Here is a 19,867-nt window from a genome sequence, read left to right on the forward strand (position 1 = left end):
GGTGAATAATTGTCATTTTTAGCTTTGTGTTTAAACTATAGTCAACAACAATATAAACGCACAAACTTGAAATGGTGAACAAAAATAGATGCTCAGATTCTTGATGCATTTGTTTATGGAATGATTTGTTTTTCTCAAACCCAGTAGTCCAGTGTCACTTGGCCACTCCTATTGACTACAATCTCAGATTGAGTATTTCAACTCGTGAGAGTCATGGAGCATGGCAGAGTGGTGGTCAATATGTGTGACCAGTACACAGACACTCCTTATGGTCTGGTCAATAAAAGGGCACACCAAAATGTGGACTTTTGTCACTTGTCAATATGCCGCAGATGTCACAAATCATGAGGGAGCGTGCCATTGGCATGCTGAGTGCTGGGCTGAGCGTTACAGCTGTGGCAACACAACTGAATGACGCCGTATTCAGCAGACATGTCACCTATTGAACACCTTTGGGATGTTCTGGATAGGCGTGTTGCCAGCGGGTTCCAGCTCCAGTTCCCCAGAACGACCACCGACTTCAAGTGACTCTGCAGGAGGAATGGGACAACATCCCCCAGGCCACGATCGACAACCTGATGATGTCCATGCGTCGCCGGTGTACCGCTTTGCATTAGGGATGACCATCGACATTCACAGATGGTAGTGGCCGATGTTTATGTTGATTTAAATGTCGCATGAACGCTCTGCTCGGGGGGGGGGGGACATATAACTATGCCCACACAGGGAATGGCGACCGTGTGGGAATATTTCACTGTCTCGGAGGACGATCCCCGTCATGCAGTTTGCACAGCGCAGCGTCACAGATGTTGTGGCTATTTGCAGAAAAATCGGCGCCCACTTTAAACACTCACCCCTCGCCTATTCGCGTCTCAAGGCTGTGCAAATCTAGTTGGGGATGAAACCAAAAAGGCTACAGCAGGATATTTCCACTCGTTGGAATAGTACATTTTACATGTTGGAGAGCATGCTTGAACAAAAGCGCGCACTTGCTACATATACCGCAGACTACGACCTCCCCGCCACTCTCAGTGCACAGCAGTGGCAATTAATTGAAAACTTTATAACACTGCTCTCCCCGTTTGAACAATTGACCAGAGAAGTTAGCTCATCAGAGGCATCGGCTGCCGACGTCCTTCCCTCTGTGAGAGCCCTGAGACGTCTTCTGAGCAAGCAGACTGACACCGACCACGGCGTTAAAACAACAAAGACCGCATTACTAGATGCTATAAATAAACGCTTCGATCAAATCGAGTGTGATCCCATGTTCTGTATTGCTACCTTGTTGGATGCCAGATACAAAGATAGTTACTTTGATGAGGATGTTAAACGACGCCCACGAGCAATACTTCATGCGTACCTGTTGCCGGTGCCGAGGATGAGACGCACGATGGAGAGAGCGCACATCTACAGCGCAAGAGGCAACGACCCAGCGGAGCAGAGCCCTCCCTGCATGATATGTTCGATGAGATTCTGGAAGAGAATGTTTTTTGTTTGTATTTATTAATAACATATTTTATTTATTTTCCTATTGTTTTTACAGTTACACTTGATGTACATTTTAGTTTTGACAAATATTTTTTTCTGGGCAATGTAGGTACTGAACAAATATTTTCACTGATTAGTCAACAGTCTAAGAGGGCTTTTGGGCTATTTTTAAAAAAAAGAACTTGTCATGTTAATTAAGGTTAATGTCAACTGAAAATTTACATTAAAGGATGTTTTTGTTTCATAAATGTGTCTTATTGAATTTGTGCTCATTAAATAATAGTATGATGAAACTGCATAAATGCAGCAATGCATAAACTCAATGCATTGCTATCATTATCTTCATACTATAAACATGACAAAAAGCATCATGTTTATACATATGAAGAGCTGTAGCTCATACTTAGCTACAGCTACAGGCAGGAGAAGTAGGTGCTCTGTGAAACTAAGAAGGCTTCTGTCAGTATATGCTCTGCAGGCAAAAACTCAATTTTGATAGATGTCTATAGCTAGGCAGTAGAAAACAGTCAGAGCATGAAGAGGAATTACTCTAATAATGTGGTTCATTTCATGATTAGATTATTCATGATAAAAGGGAAATAAAATGTTCTTTTAATAAATGTATTTTTCACTTTCCCCTTAAAGCCGTGGTATTCATTTCTACTCTTAGTCATGAGATCATTAGGAAAGAGCGAGAATGTTATAGGCCACTTCCCCAAGACATGGAAATGGGAGTATGTCAGCACAAGTTATTACTGAAGAGTTGGCATTTTGGCATTTGTGTTATAGGCACTCTCCATCTCCCCCGCCGTCCATCCCTCCGTCACTCGTTTCATGTCCCACTGCTTCAGGGGTTAATGAAATGCCCCTGTTGAGGAGCTGGAATGAGGGATTGTTAAGTCCATGTGAGCCTCCAACCTCCCCACATGCTTTTCCTCAACCTGGGCCTTGATGCATGAGCGTCAGTGACACATCATCACTGCCAAATGTATTCCAGTGGAGAGCTAATGATGAGCTAAGGTTTTGCAATCCTTCCTCTATACTTTTACTTCAGTCTCCTTCTTACGGTTCTGTCAAACGTGTATTTAGCCTAACATGGTCCACACCTTATCCAAATAACAGACTACAAATCATTGTGTTTTTCAGCTCTTACACTTCTTGAACCCATTTCACTGGGCTAACAGATGGAATGTATTGAGAGCTACTTGCGAGAGAGCCAGATGGCTTTAAGGAAAGTATCATTTCTAGTGGATGGCACGAGCGTTGACCGATTGATCACACAATTAGCAAATTAATTATGCTGCAATTTATTGTCTATTTTTCATTGTTCAGTGAGCTTTTGCAAGGAGTCTCTATCTTTCATTTCCCAGCCTTATATTTGAATATACTCTACAATAGCACATTAAAAAATCTATTAGAGTAAGAATTTCACTGAATAGCGACATTTTTTTTTCCATATCAAAAAGAAGCTGCATTATGAGTCACAAATAGATATTTGCCACAAATCTTTCAGCTCTCGTTTTCACTTTCAAACGGTAACAAACTCTTAACCAGAATGTTTGAAAAGGTCTATGGTTTCCGCATCGTGGTCAGCGAGGCATCACTTGACAGCTGACTGATGAGGCGCTGACCTTTTACTCCTGGCCTTGTGGGCAATTCTCCGCTTCATGAAACTGTGGTGGTCTACATCTACTGACACTTGAATGCTCAAATGAATTATGACCACGTGCTAGGATAATAAAAAGCAGCAGAGACAGTGAGCCTTACAGATGAGGTGATGTGCGCAGGATGCAGATAGAGTTAGGGAGAGGGAGACGGATGCCCCACAATCAAACACTCTCCCCTGATCCCTCTCTGATTTCCTTGCACCTTCCATCGCATCCTCTGCGGCTCCCCTTTGTGTTCTTTGATCTTGTTTACAATGAGGTTGTTTGTGAGCGGTTTATCTGTAGCTTAGACGCAGCCTGCATACAGTGTCCTGTACTGTGGCAAAGGTTCACCACAAGCTAGAAAAATAAGCACGGCAGTTCAAGTCAAGCTGAGGGAATTTAAAATATGAGACTGCATAGGTGTAATGGGACTAGACAACTCTCCCATCCTTAAACTGAGCACTGCTGCTATTGAGGCGGAATCAAACGAGCTGTTTGATCAGCGGCAAAGCTTTAAAGATGAACTACACGGTGTCCCCCTGTAGCAGAATTACTCCATGTACAGTAGTTTCCACAGAGGAGATCACTTTTATTTCCTCTGTGTGTTTGTGTGCAGGTGTGTTTGCATTCATCTTTTTTTATATTTCATTGAGTTGTAGTGCTAGAGATTCTTTCACTGAAAACCTGTAATTGCCCCCAAGCATTTCTTGGGTTTCTTTATTTGTTACTCTGCTTATTGAACAACAAACAATACTGAGATCTTGCTTTTTCTTAAATGCTGCTTTGGTTTTTGATCATTTGCTGTACAAACGATAAAGCACTCTTGCGTTTGGAATCTTCAAACAGCCCCGTATATTCTGAGTGCACACTGTGTGTCAGTGTGTCTATTCGTGTGTGTATGCAGACTGTCGCTCGCGCGCTTGAAGAATGCGGCGTCTTCACTCTTGTGTCTGTACTCTCCCCCGTGTGTCTACATGTGTTTTTGTGTGTGCATGGACGCATGGAGATGATTAGGAAGACCATTTTGCAGGAAACGACTTTAGCTTAGCGAGAAAGATGGGACTACTTCTTCTAATGGGATCAGTGTTTCAGTGCTTTCTGTCTGTGTAAGTCATGATGGGGCTAATGTTTTAAACATGCTCTGCCGATGTAGCGTGACCCTCTTAAATAAATGACTGCATCAGAGAGGACTTCTTCTTATATTGGCTTTGCTGTAGGGTGAAATGCTCTGTGCTCTATGAGACGCATAGACAAGAAAGTACAAACCTTTATACCTACTATACACTGATATAGATGTAATTGACAGAAAGGTGGAATATCATCCAGCATTATGTATTGTATTCACACACATACAGTATTCCATGTGCATGTAAATGATAGAATGTATTTGTGTGGCAGAAGGAGCACATCGCCCCCAGCTTGATATCCCATTATTTTCTGGCCAACGCCCGAGGCTTTTCACTGCCCCACCAGCAGCATTTCACTGCTCTGTTAGTTAACAAGGCTAACCAGCAGCAGGAGAATCGGCGCCCTGCATGTAACCCACAGTGCATCTCTGCAGCGCCATACCGCTTCAAAATAAGATGTTCTCCTCTTAATCCTGCTGAAAAAAGTTGGACTGAGAACTTCCAAACCCTCCTGCCTATGTTTAGCTTTACTTGTGGTGGACGGCAAATGATCTGTATTCTCAGTGTATGTTTCCACCTAGATCCTGACTGCTATACACCTTACAATCACTTCCTTTGCTTCTTAAACATCATTTCTCTTAGCAAGTACAGATGTCTTAAAATATGTAGTGCAGCAACCAGCACAGTCTGACGGGGTCAACCAAAGAGCAGGCGTTCTCATGCAACCATCTAACATGTATTTTTCGCTTACACAATACTGTGAGCTTTAAGTCTTTTGAGAGTCACTAGATTAAGAAAAGGAAAATCAGTCATTTTCACACTCCTGACAAAAGTGCAACAGCAATTTGTACACCAGCAGCACCTTCCCTGAATGAGACACTTTTCACTTATTCAAGCAGCTCTTTTTGTCAACAACTGCATACATACATGAAATTTTCTCCACTCCTATCTGTCCATAATAAGGAATGTGTCTTTTTGTGTGTGAGTTACAGATACACACAACATCTGTGATGCAATTGGCAAATGTTAAGTTGCCTCTGTGTAGGTGGTCAGGTCATCATCGATCATTCATATATACATTGATCTGTTGTCCCGTGTGTATATTTATGTGCATGCCATTATTTCTGCTTTCTACAATACAGTTTATCGTTGACGTTCATGTGTAAGTGAGCGTGAGTTTAGAGTTTAGGTGCCCCCCACTGCAGGTTGGTGTGGCTGACCTCCCTTTGCCAATCTGAATCCTTTGCCTTGTGCTCAGCGGAGTGTGACACATTTTGAGTGCATGGTTGGTGACAGATACAGCTTTGTGACAAACTATTAGGCAGGAAGAGGAAGTGGGTGTAATACTCCAGGCTGCAGCTTCACCTGAATGCTAAGTAACTATTTGCAAAGTCCCGCACTGACACAGTGCAGCTGCTAACATGCCTGAATAAACACACACTCACAAGCACACCCTAGTCGACACTGGGTTGCATTGACGCAAGACTCCTTGTGATTAATAATATGTGTTGCAAACAGTGTTGAATTCCTTGATTGAAACAATCCAAAGTATTGATGATGAAACATACTTTTTTGTAGAAGAATGTGAATTCAAAGATTTAGCAGTTTGACCTGTTGCAACACTATGAATTAGAAACACCTAGCAAAGTATAGTGTCTTTTAGTAACATATTACGTTTTGGGGATTTATGGACTAAATTAATCCAAAACCTACTGAGAATAAGAGGCAGCTATAAAAATGATGTACTGAATTAAACAGCCTCTCTCTGGAGATGATAATGATACCACAAATAAAAGTTCCAGCATGAATTAATGCTGGTAACTTTTGTCAGTTCGCTATAAGGAGAGAGATAAGTAAGTCTCAGGATTAATCTCAGTAATAAACCCAACTTATTAATGCAGATATTAGCTATAATGCTATAACATCTCCTCTCAAACCAAACCTAAACAAACAAGTGAGTGAATCCAGCTCTGCAGTGAACCAGGATCTGCAGTGATGTTTTACTGGAGGTTAGCAGCAGTGACTGTATTATAAACACAAAATGCAAACTGGATTTACTGAGTAGACTGTGCTACTGCAGAGCGCGGTAACATGGAGACACGTGTGACCATGGTAACTGTAGATGGTGACATACAGTTTTAAAAAAAGAATGAAAGAATAAGATAAATGCATTGGTGTTGGCAACTCAAACTGTCAAACATTAAATCATGAAAACTGCTCAATAATTCTATCAAAAGTTTAAATTTACCCGTGAATGTGTTACATAAAACTACCTCCCTGCTTCAAACACACCATCTCTCCAAATACAACCCCAGCCGTCACTTGTTTGGCTCTACATCTCCCATGTTTGTGGTAACTGGGACCGCAGGCATGCCTCCAACAGCTCCCACAATGCACCAGCACAAATTACATTTCACTCACATGGCAGGGCCTCCTCCTTCATTCTTTGTTCTGCCTTTTTCATGGTTTTTACTCCTCTCTGTCTCTCGCTCTCTCTCTCCAGCCTTGAGATCGGCTCCTTCCTTCCTCTTCAAAACAGTCCTCCGCCTGCAGCTCCCTCCTGGTTCAGCCCTGTGCTGACTGGGGCTATATGTTCAGCTAATTGCAAGAGTCTCGGCGAGACGGTATCAAATTTGACTGACGTTCAAGCGGCATAGTAAATGAAATATGTACCTCACTGTCGTGTTGTCTGTCCTCAGAAGCCTTTTATCTACGGCAGGCTGCCAAAGCATCCCTCACTCCTGAAAGTGGCTTTATATGCTTTGATTGATGTGGTTAGTGGTATTCAGAATACTTGAGTGGACAGTGATTCTCATACATATGCACTTTGTATCTAAATAATTGGTGGTGAGGACCAGGACCCTGTAACGTCTCAGAGGTTATCATCTGGTAATCACAATGCGACTGAAAACCTGTGACCATTTTTCATTCTCTTATAAAATAACAAGGCATTTTTTTCTCCGTGCTGCCGCCTAAAATGTACCTGCTTACATAAGCAGAAGTGAAAGATTCTACAATAGGTAATCATGGGTAAATTTATTGCCTCAGAAAAGTTCAGCATGATAATAATGGCCACCACTAAGCCGCACAATTTCATTTGGGGGCGTGAGGGACGTGTAGAGGACATTTATCAGCGTGACACAGGACACAATGCTCTTTGTTTGATTGGTTAAAAAAAGAGGGAGCTCATTTGCTTTCCCCGCAAAATCCTTAACAGGGCTTTTCTTGTTGTGTTAATTAAGCTAGAGCAACCATTTTGTTACGCTTCTTGCATACGGGGTCGCAAAGAAGAGAAAAAGATCATTGTTATTCCTCTCTTGCACCTCAGAGACTTTGTAGTTAGTTTTTTTATATGGTTTGCACCAAAGATGAGCTGCTTGAATGTATATTTGCTCAAATGAGTTTGGTTTAGTTTTCCTTAGACAGTTCCCTCCTTTGAATACAAATTCTTCCTCAGAGTTTTTCTCTGTGTGAATTGGACTGCCGCCAGCACCCACTGTGTTTTTACAACAGGCAACAGACGCCTCACAGCACAGTCTTTTTTTTTATTTTTTATTTTTATAAATCTGCTGATTCTGATGGATTAAAGAAGGTTGCGGGGCATTAAGTCAAATGCAAATTCACATATTGCTCGAGGCTCTAGATATATATTTTAAATATTTTAAAAACTTTTTTGAGCTGCCTCCTGGTCTGTTTTGAACTCAGCTAATCTTCTCACATTAATGATAAAACATTTCCTCCTGTGATGTTATGCATACATGGTTAAGTTAAATCACCTGATCCCCTGCATGTACATTCACACCTCTCACAATTAAGCTGATAAGGTGATGCCTGTACCAACACCGTCTTCCTTCACTTCTGTGCCTTGCTGTCACGGTACTGCTCAAACCACCGCACTCCCCGCTCTAATGGAAGTCATTTTAGATCTTCAGGGAATGTAGCCTGTCACCTTGCTCCTCACAGTGTCTGCTGCAGACAGCCGACCTCTCATTAATCACAAATCAGCCCTCAGATGAGGTGTGAACTCCAAAGTACTGACATGATTTGTTCCAGTTCAGTGCACGGATAGGGTTATTTTTGTTGTGTGGCAAAATACTTTGACACAACGCAGTGCTGTCTCTGACTTCCCGGGGGGGAAAGCATAGGTCTACTTGGTTTTTGATGCAGATTTGACTTAAGTGTCGTTCCACTGTTGTAACTATGGGGTGACTTGTAGTGTAATGTGATTAACACCTGATTGATTTTAATCAGTTTGATGAGGTTATGACACGTGTGTGTTTGTGTATTGCCATTGTTAAGGAAGCCAAGCTGCGTGAGCTACTGGATGTCAGCACGCTGGCGGGGAAGATGGAGAATAGGATGCTGACGGTGGTGAGCGGCACCGACATGGTCAACATCACCTACCTGAACTTCATGGCCTTCCAGGAGGAAATAGCAAAGGTAAAACCTGTGCATAAGCACAACAAAAATCTAGTTAATGCAATATATTATCGTTGTAATAATCTCATTAACTGTGATCATTTTCCCTCATCAGTGATCTGTGCATTGGTGGGATAGATAAAACAGAAAAATAAAATCTTGAAATGACACAAACTTCATCAAAGTGATAATTTTGTGAATTAATATGCATGACTAAAGAAGTTCTAAGGCATAGCCCCTTGTTGATTCATAATACTTAAGCAATCACTGTTTGTTTTCTTCAAGCAAATGGAAATACACACATTTGAACCAATGTCTTTATTTGCTCCCAACATATGGCAGCAGATACATTTCAACCCTCAGCAATTATTTACACCACATTGCACTGGGGCTGAGCACTGACACTGTGTTTTGTTTTATTCACTGCAGGAATGGGCAGAAGAGTTATTCAACTTGGCATCTAACCTCTTGGTCCAGAACATGTCCAGAGAGGCCTGCCTGGAGAAAGCGTATGTTATCTGCACAAAATTTTAGCTCAAACCCAAAGCAGAATGACATTAACACCGTAGGCTAAAAGGGGAAATATTATGTAAAATCAACTTTTTAATCATTTAAATCCTTATTCAGGACTCTGGAGGTCCTATCAGTCGGCAAAGTGTGAAAAAAGATGAGTTACTCATGTTTTTGTGGTCCTCCTCAGTCTAAGTACAGGAGATGAAACAAGTGATGTTGACATCCGCGCTCACGGAGCTCCGATTTGTCCGTAAAACACGCAAGAGCGCTGGCAAGGGCAGCGGTATCCGAACACCGGAAGTCCAAGAAAAGTTATATTCTTGGCTCCACAGTGCAGCACAGAGTTCTACGCAAACTTCCAGCCTCAGAGGATTTATCTGTCCAGTGGATATATGTTATATATGACGGCAATGTGCCTGCTAGAGCCTGCAAATGATCACTTTTCCAAATGCAAAATGCTGTTAGCTCCTAGTAGCCTCTGTGGCTGACGTCATTTACTGTCATTTAAGTTTTGTTTTACTTTGTTTTTTAAAGTGGACCTTAAAGGTGGACCTAAAGAGATACTACTAAACAGAGCTTTCTGAACAATGCTGTTTTGGCAGGGTGATTGAACTACTGTGGTGCTTCATTCTTATGGTATTTTGACCAAAGTATGTCACAGACATGTTCATTAGGACACCAGGGAACTAGGTTAACTTGGAGAAATAGGTTATAATCTGTCCCCTTTAAGTGTTTGTTTATTTAACAATGTCATCACATCGAGCATGTTTTCCTAATATCGTGCAGCCCTACTGCACACAATTGTTTGTGTGTACATTGGTCTCCATGAGGACTACTCGTGCAAAAGATGTACAAATACAAGTACACATAAATTAAGCAAAGATTATTATGTAGTACAGTACATATTTGCAAATTATGTTATAAAGCATTGTTATCCCTGAAACACACACAACTTTATCTAAGAAAATAAGAGCTGTGCACAGTGACTGAAGATGATGGGAAGTTGCTTTTCACAGCTCCGCTGGCTGCTCCGCTGGGCAGCCTGCGGGTTTGGCTTCATAAAGGTCACTTCACCTCACATCGATGGAGAGATTAAGGGGAGAAAAACAAGCAGGATGGTAGGAAGGAGGAGGACAAATAAAACAGCTGGAAATAGTTAATGAACTTGGCTCCGTGTGTTTCAGGTGGCTTATCTGCTTCCTAGTTCAGGAGTGCAAATATGTACTGTATGTGTGAGAATGTGTACATTCAAATCATGCTGTAGCTTACTGCAGCTGCATTTCTTGGTCCCAAGTCCAACCTATTACTGTATGTAAATCAGCCCTCGCTCTCATGAACAGCTCTTTGTCCAGCAACAGCTTGGGTAATTGGAGCAAACACTCTTTTCTGTGGCCCACAGCTGATTTGTATGTGCAGTGAGTGACTGAGTTATGCCTCTGCACATTTACTGTGCTTCAGTATTGTTTTTTAAAGAAAACATAATGCTCTCTTTGGTTTATAGTCACAGCTGTCTGTGCTGTCTATGTTTATCAGTTAACAGAAGCCATTAACTCACACCCGCAAAGAGGCTAATTGACTTATGAGACAATAAAAGTGGCCAACGACCATACAGTACACACAGAGTTGGATAAAATTGAATAGAGCAGGTTTCACAGTCATGCTGCCTGCTCACAGCAGCATTTGCTTTGCACTGTTTGCGTACAAATAAAACAATTCTTTGTTATACTACTGCTGCGGCATGAGGCCTCATATCTGAGGTGAAGTTGATGTCCCTCCTGCATGTGGTTCATTCTCATCGCTCGCTCTTAAGCCCATTTTTTGGATGGGCAGCATAGATGGGTTCACGGCAACAGAAAACAAAACAGACACTCGGATTACACTGCTTGAATATCAGTGCAATGGTTTAGAATTGCATTACATACTGTGTACTTACTGTACTGCATAACTGAGAAGTTACCTTTGCCTTATTGTTTTTCACATGTTTTGTATGTCCTTGCCACTTGGGTTACTTGCACTGAAATGGAACCTGACCAGGGTTAACTAGAGAGGGAGAGAGAGTACAGGCAGCAGAATCACTGAGACAAACTTGAAAGGAGACTGATGCAAGCAATTTGTTTTCCCCCCACTCATCTCAATGAATAATAGACGCAGCTGTAAGGCAAAGGAGGTCATTTAAAAAACACCTTACTTTCTCCTCCTTTTCTTCCTTCTTGCCCTGCTTTTATCTGTGGCTCAATCCCATTTCACCCTTTGCCCTTACTGGTCCACTCATCCCTGGATGTGGAAGAGACACAATAATTCCCATAGTCCACAATAGTGATATAACAACAGCTGACAGCGGCTTTTTTTTTAAATGACAGCATGTTGAATGTGAAAACATGTTCTGTCCGCTTACGTGATGACGTGACATTATTGAAGGGGTGTCTCATTTCATAGGGGAAGCTTTTAACCACTACCAAGATTTCCAAAAGAATGCAAAGGTCAGGATAAACATTAGAAATAAGACTGGGTCTTGCATTTCTCTTGCATTGTCCTCCTTGGTCAGAAGTCACTTGCATGTACGTTTAGTGATGTCAGCAGTTACATTTCTCTCTCTCTTTGTAGAAAAGCTGCTTCAGTCAAGTCCCAGTCTGGCCCTGTTAACCATTACAGTCACTGGTGACTTTGCTATGGCCTATGAAGTGGACGCTGTAATGGATATTAATTATTAGCCAGTGGCCACTTAAAACCCAGCCTGTAATGATGGCTCCTGTTGCAGCTGAGCTATTTATAGCCCAGCCTGCGCTGTCTGTTTTGTTGCTGCTGCTGCTGCTGCATGGCTCAGTGCTGCTAATGCAAGACTTCTGAGGGATTAGCCACAATGCTAACATGTCATGTGAACACAGCCAATTATTTATGGTATGCATAAAGATATCAATACATGCAGTTACTCTGAGGGAGGTGTATTGATACACAGGTGTGCATTTCACCACATGCAGACATGATAGATGATCATGGGCATCACTCAGGTATTGAAGTGCTTTACAGCCAATGTTGTGTGAGTCTGACGTTGCTTTGTCTAATGCAGATACACTCGACTGAAGCTGCAGCTCAATCCTGAGGGGCGAATACCCATCAAGAAGTAAGTATCTGATTCATCCTTCCCTCCCCTGCCTCCTCTCTGCTGTTTTGATCCATGCAGAATGTCATTCACCTTCTGTCGTCACTCTTACACGCTCTAGTGTACACTGCATATATGCATGTATTTATTAGAATATATTATCCCTCACATTTGTTGTCACAACTCTCATCTTTCTTAATCTTTCTTAATCTCTCTCTCTCTCTCTCTCTCTCTCTCTCTCTCTCTCTCTGTGTCACATTTTCTGTTTTCTTTTCAAGGACAAAACATTTTTTAAATCAACATCGCAATTTGAAACAGTGCAAGCAAGGGGATGTGATTTAATTGTTCAATGTTCGTCGTTAAAAACGATGAATATCTTTAAGTTCTCATATTAGAGAATACTATATTTTGATGGCATCTGATGTAATAATGCTCCGTCTTTTTTAGAATTCTTTAATGCAGTAAATGTTCTCATTAAAGGCACCATATTTAAGAATGTGGCCAAAAACGGTTACTACACTCAAATTCAAAATACTGGTCTTTTAGGTTTCACTTTTCTTCGCCATTGTAGCTCAAACATAACTGGCGACCCGTGGTTGCTCGGCAGCTGAGACTCTACTGACTGCAATGATTGGTAGATGGCGGTAGGTGGCGCCACATGCAAAAACATGGTTTCAAAACATAAACCTGATTTGCGGTCTGCAAAATATTTTTTTAATGCAAATATTTTTGGCTCTACTGTTGTTGTTGGTGAGTTCAGTTTGTTATATGAACATTATTCCTGAGTCTCTGTGACATATTAGGAGGATTTTATGGCCAGTTGCTTTACATTTATTACATAATGCACCTTTAACTCCTGCTGAAATCATAGAGACACGGCTGTGTGCGTGTGTACTCCACATAATTGCCATCATAAACTACAAAGTGCCGATTGTTTGACAGCTGTACGTTTACATCTTTCCCCCGCATGTACCAGAGGAAGGTTTTTTCCCCACAGTTCCCACAGGCACACCGTTCCTGGCCTCAGCTCCGTGTGTGTGAGAACTTCCTTTTGCGTGCTCCAGTTTTGTGTCATCAGCTCGTTGAAAATACAACTCTCTCTCTCTCCAGCGTCGACATTAGTCAAGTTGAGCTTTCAGGCAGGCAACAGTGAACTTCAGTGATAACCTCCCTCAGAGCCGGAGAGGAAAGCAGCGGGTGTCAGCACAGAGAGGCAGGGAAACACTCCTTGCCGTTTAGGGAATTAACCTCCTCACTGAGAGGACATGTCAGCTAGACTAATGTCAGCTTGACTCTGCTTCCCCACTGAGCTTACAGTATGTGCTCATGGATACCTTTGCATGTAATTAAAAGGGGCTATGGCCAGCGGAAACAGATCTTAAGTAAGCTAGTGGTAGCTGTAAGGATGTTCACTGCAGTAAATCCAATTTATTCTTTTTATACACTAGAATAAAACAGAAAATAGATCCCCACCCCCCAACCACACAGAGGCACTGTCTCTCTGAACACTGAAAATGACAGATGAGGCAGGACAGCGTATTCTTCAGCATCCAGTGAAAACCATGTATCTCTAAAAGAAAAATGAGTCATTCAAATGTGCCGAGGATGATGTGAAAAATGTTTGTGTCAAGACACAGAAAAAACTGTGCTTTTTTTTTTTTTTTTTCTCACCTCATGAAAATATGTCACCGCGGATACACTTTCACAGAACAGTGCTCATACGATAGCTGCGTTGCATGAATAATGAAGACGGCCATATCTGCACATCTTCTGATTATTTACACGAGCGTGAACGCTAGTTTTGCGACAGGCAAGATAAGATTGTAGAATTACAAGTACTGACACTAGCGCTAGTACTGTGGTGTTTTAATCGCAGCATCAATGATGATAGAAAATGATAAAATTTGTTAATGCATCTGTACATGGTCATCCCTCTAAATAGATTTATATTTTGTTTGTGTGTAGGAAGTATAGTAAACAATAATATATAACTTTATGTATAGTACTGTATGTGCCCTTTTAATTTCAATATTTCACTTGTTTGATGTTACAACATGATACTCTTTTAAATACCACTTACAGGTTGTGATAAATCCAACAATTGGACATTGAGAGAATGATGAATCCTCTATTTTTGTTGGTATTATCTGTTATTACACTTTTTTTTTTGTCCCTACAGTATCTTCAGGATGTTCTCAGCAGACAGGAAGCGAGTGGAGACTGCCCTGGAAAACTGTAACCTCCCTTCTGGCAGAGTAAGTCACCAAAAAATACTGAAACTCCCTCTTTTTTCAGTGTTGTTGTCTCTGTTGTATCCCCCTCTGTCTCTGAACCTGCTTTCAATCGGGTCCCTCTCTTTACCTCTCGTCTCCAAGCTCTTTCATCTCCATCCATCCATCCATCGTCACCTCACCACTCGGCTCATTCTCCTCCTCACCTGAAACAGTGCTTGATTGGTTCTTCACTCGTGTGTTTGGAGTCTTATTTTCTGGATGTCTGCATGACTTCCCACTCAGAGCTGATTTAGCTTTGGTGGTAATGAAACAAATGGACCCAGTGGGAGCAATAGAGATGACAAAAGCTGTTTTATCTTCACCTCACTCAGACGTCACTAGAGAGATGCTGCCCTCTCATGCATAGAGGTGTAAACAGTCCCTCAACACAACAAACTCTCTGTATTCCAGCAGCACTGAGCAATTTGCATGCCTGTTTCACAGTCACTCTGAACACATAACTGACACATGTCCACATACAGTAGGGCGGACACTATCGCTGCATTCAGTGTTTTCAATTATTTTAAACAGATTTAACACATAGAGAACAATTAGCACAGGGAAAACACTGGATTTAAAAACAGGTTGGTGTATGACGTCCTGGTGGGATTTTGCTGTTTACAGCTAAATAATAGGACTGTTAATCCCTCAAACACACACACTCAGTGGCAAAAGTGCACACACCGCATAGCCTTCAACATCTTAGGGATGAGTCATTGAATGTCTGCGGTGCTTGACCTCCACCACCCTCCCTCGGCGCATCCTTCCTGATCTTTCCTCTCTCTCTTTTTTCCGAGTGCTTGGTTCTGCCTTCTCGATTCTTGCTGTTGCACAATGCTATCGCCTGCTGCTGTGCTGCACACTGTGCCTTTAAAACGTATACCTGTGTAATTTCCTCCTGAAGGAGACTAGAGGTCAGGTTAATAAATGAAACATTTCACGGTATTGAAACATGTAACCTTGTTGTACGTACAACAGTAACGAATGAGTAAAAGAAGTAAAAATCAAAAGGTCTTGAAAGATTACTTAATATTTTAACAACGAAATGATTTGTTGTCCTATATGTTACCCCAAAGTGAGATCTAAAGAAGGCTTTTCTCAGACTATTGAGCACTTTGGGAGAATATTATGTTTGTGTGTGAAACTGTGTGTGAATTATCATGAGATACTGTATTCTTCATTTAAGTTTGATTTGCCTTTTGCAGTTTTAAGGCTTAACAAAAAAAATATCAGTATACATATTCTACTACTATACGGCAGTGATTCCCAAAGACTGGCTTGGGACCCACAGATGTGTCATGGGAGATTTTTGCTTCGTCCCCAAGGAAATGTGCAGAATTTCCCGGGCCATTTCAGTTAAGATTTATGTGTATGTCGTAAATTAGATCCATAAAATGAAGTTATACTTAATTTACAGATTTATTTGTGCCACGATTTATGTTGTAATTTAATCACGATAATTTGGTATCTTTAAAAAGCGGGCTCAACCAAAATGCTTTGGGAAGCACTGCTGTAAAGTATACTGAGTAGTTAATCCACAGTGCTGTTAGCACTACGAGGCCACTTGCTCCCCAAAGTGATTCTATTTCTGTTGCTACTACAGATTATCTGACCATGTTGCTGTTCTCCTCTGTAGAATGACTCAATCCCCCAGGAAGACTTCACTCCAGAGGTGTACAACATGTTTCTGAGCAACATCTGCCCCCGACCCGAGCTGGACCACATTTTCTCTGATGTGTAAGAACTGTGTTTCTTATATTTTGTCCTTTAGGATCTGTTCCAGATTTTATAATCCTTGCAGTTTACACAAAATAGGGACAATCCCAATGTAGAAACAGAGTCATTTGAAAATCTTCAAACAATATGAGAGTGATTATTTACAGTTTTTCTCCAGCCATCTGTTTCTCTTTCACAATGAGCAGCTAGATAATCGCTGCCAGCCTCGATCAAGCAATGTAACTTTGCAGGTTTAAGAACCTGCCTTTGCCCATCAGACTAATTATGAGTAGTTAATTAATGCAGGACAGTGTGTGTTGTAACAGCGCTCCTCGATCCTGGCTGAGTGTCATCACATAGTGCAGAAGCAGAGCTAGCCCTTGGTCCAGAGGGACTCAGTCTATCAGCTGAGCTTGCATGCCAGCACGATACTGGCCACGCCAAGTCATAAATCTGCATTTTAATCATTGTTAAGTGACATGACATGAGAGTCACAAGGGTATGGAGGGGATAATTTAGTGGAACAGGCATAGATAGGAAATGTGTTTAAATTAAATGTTATAATTTGCCCAAGACAGCATTTTATCCTCAGCTCCTTTGCGAATATTTGTTGCTCTCTTTCCTGTTTTCATTACCACTCCTCCCCTCCATCAACTCTCATTTTTAATATCTCAATTTTCTTAATCCTGTTCGTGCTAATGCATCTCACTTTGTAACCCTCCCATGTTTCCCCTACGTCCCTTTTCATTTTCCTCACAATTCACTCTACTTTATTATCGTCTCTCTTATCTCTGCAGGGGGACTAAGAGTCGTCCATGCCTGACAGTGGAGCAAATGACGGAGTTCATTAACATTAAACAGCGAGACCCTCGACTGAATGAGATTCTCTACCCTCCTCTCAAACCAGAACAGGTTCAGCTGCTGGTGGATAAATACGAACCGAATCCTTCTCTGGCTCAGAAAGGTTAGTGCATTCAAATATGTAATGATACAAATGTAAGGGCACCGACATGTTTATGTCACATAATACATCTATCTATAAAGCAAGTTGTGTCTGTCTGTGACGGACATATCTTGCTGACCGTTAATCAGATCGCCCTAAGACTTTGGACATGGGCTGAGCATGGCCGGATGGTGTGCATCCTTGATTTTCAAATATTTTTGAGGAATTTTAATTTTCCCTGATTTATCACTCTACACCAGGCAGGCAGCGGCTCATCAGCAGCAGCTGCGCTGTGTGGAGCGGTGAGGTGGGAGTAAAGGGGCTTTCACACGGTGGGTGAGATATTTTCACACGGTTCACTGCAGAACATGGTGTTGTACTGAAACGACGAAGTCGGTGTCCATTCACCAATAAGCGAGCACATATTTATTGTTGCACTAGCATGCTACTACTTTGCGGCTAACTTGGCACTTAACACTGTGCAACCTCATGAGGCACAACGCAAATGTTTTTATTTTCAATTACCATTAGCGTAGCTAGCTGTTGTGACTGTCAGCCACCATAACTGAAAAATCTTCTTCAGCTCCCAACTATAGGAATACATACTTCCTACGGGCACTGCACTAGTTCACATAATGCACACTATGATCCACCCCACCGAGTAACATTTAGGAGGGTTTATTGGAAAGCAAAATTGAATATACAGCCCCAAGTGTGTTTATATATAAATGTCTAATTGCTTTCAAACAAAAAAATCCACATTTCTTTTAGAATCAGCCTTTTATATGTACTTAAGGCAAGGCCTCGATTGCTTCTTAGGGTTTATATGGGCACTTGAAATCCTTTAAAGTGCCTGAATTTTAGTGTTGTGTTCTCAAGATTTGAAAGGTGCTTGACTGAACAGTCTGCTTGTTAGATGGACGAATAAAATAAGAGTCGATATGAGAACTGCTCCCCGTGGTCCTTGCGTGCACGTTTGACTCTGACTTTTATAAAACACAGTGTATTTATATACATTTACTACAGCCATACGTCCTGGAAAATTTACATAGAAAGTGCTTGATTTGACCTTGGAAATGTTTTCAATGAGCCCTAGTTTCTAGAGTAGCCTAAATGGACAAACCATCCAGAGCATGTGTTTAACATTTTGATGCAGAATCTTACATATTTTTAGTATGTTGAGTCCACTGTAGTTCCCTGACATTGCTTGAGAAATCACAATCTGCAGATTCACTCATTCATAAACACCTTAAAAAGATCAAACAGGTCAATTTGTAGGAAATAAATGTTTGCAAAGCTCGGAGAAACTGTTAAATATTTAATGCGACTAATTAAAGCCCCCCATCATTACACGCCACAGCAGGGTGTAAACAAAGAACAAGTGGTACGTTGCCTCTAAGTATACAGTATATTTATATTTGTTTATCTAATGAAAGGCTACAGCCAGCAGCTGATTAGTTTATCTTAGAAACTCTACCCAAAGAAAAAAAAACAATTGTACAAGCTCATTAATTAACATGCCATAGCATTATCATTTAATCTAAAAGCAACCGTTTTGTTGTACATGTTTATGAATGCGTGTGCCAGCCTGTTTCTTGATTAGGAACAGTTGCCAGGCAACTAGTTGTAGTTTTGCAACTTTTAGTGTTTGTGTATTTGCCGTCACTGAGTCATGAGTTCTGTATCCCCCTGTGTATCATTAGATGTTTGAATACATGACCCAGTTTGCATAATGTGACATATGTGCTTTCCTAGTGGTGGCATTTTATTTTTTTTATTACTTGTTTGTGTTTTGTCAGTTTGCACTTTTTCCACAGGCACTAAATATCGTCATCAGTGCTCACTGTTAAAACCATCGCCCTACACCTACTGTAACCTGGGATCCAAATAAATGGAAAAACAAAAAGTCATCATAAAACTGCACTAAAAGCAAAACAAAGAAGCTGTTTAGGTGTCGCTTTTGAGCATCCCGAGTAGAATAATTCATGAAGAAAAAAGATGTACAGTCATTACAGATCCAACACTCCAGGACATGTTATGCTTCCATGTTGTTGGCAGTGACAGTGCAAAGGAAGCTGCCAAAACTGGGAGACATTACTCTCCAAATACCAGACATCAAGTCTCATTTTTTATATCTCAATCTCACTTTGTAAACCCTCCCATGTTTACACTACTTCCCTTTTCATTTCGTCACAATTTACAAAAAAAAAACTATATCTATACCTTTTTGTGTCTCTGAATAACATTTGATTTCCTCCATTACGGCCTATAACAAACACACATCATAATTAGGTTGTAGTCAGGAGCATGTGAAAATTCGTCATGACATCGTACTGTTTGTCTTTACCCACTAAATCAAAACAACATCAGCTTTATCACAGTTTGGTACACGACTATTAAAATGTTAAAATGTTTCCTGAGCAGCAGATCATGAAGTGACTAACACGTGTAGAGCGGTTCATCAGAACCTTTCATAACTGTCCTGCTCGTCTGAAGTGTCAGTTCATGTTTTAATATATTTTATTAATACGTGTCATCACACATGCTAATCTTTGGTACCAGAAGAGGTTGTTACTGTGAAAAAAAACACTTAACTCTCACATTTGCACGTTTTTATTAATGATTACACTTAAACTAAA

General features: G+C 41.1%; 1 protein-coding gene across 1 annotated transcript in view; it reads left to right on the forward strand.

The window, feature by feature from the left end:
• Positions 1-19,867, forward strand: part of plcb1l (phospholipase C beta 1-like) — a 104,645-nt gene that overhangs the window by 50,234 nt on the left and 34,544 nt on the right. Inside the window, exons 4-9 of the mRNA XM_083898286.1 lie at positions 8,564-8,704; positions 9,113-9,192; positions 12,264-12,317; positions 14,476-14,551; positions 16,206-16,306; positions 17,083-17,249. Of these exons, the coding sequence (XP_083754412.1) occupies positions 8,564-8,704; positions 9,113-9,192; positions 12,264-12,317; positions 14,476-14,551; positions 16,206-16,306; positions 17,083-17,249 (619 nt within the window). The remainder of the gene's footprint in view (positions 1-8,563; positions 8,705-9,112; positions 9,193-12,263; positions 12,318-14,475; positions 14,552-16,205; positions 16,307-17,082; positions 17,250-19,867) is intronic.

This window comes from Microchirus variegatus, assembly GCF_963457635.1.
Source record: "Microchirus variegatus genome assembly, chromosome: 12".
NCBI lineage: Eukaryota > Metazoa > Chordata > Actinopteri > Pleuronectiformes > Soleidae > Microchirus > Microchirus variegatus.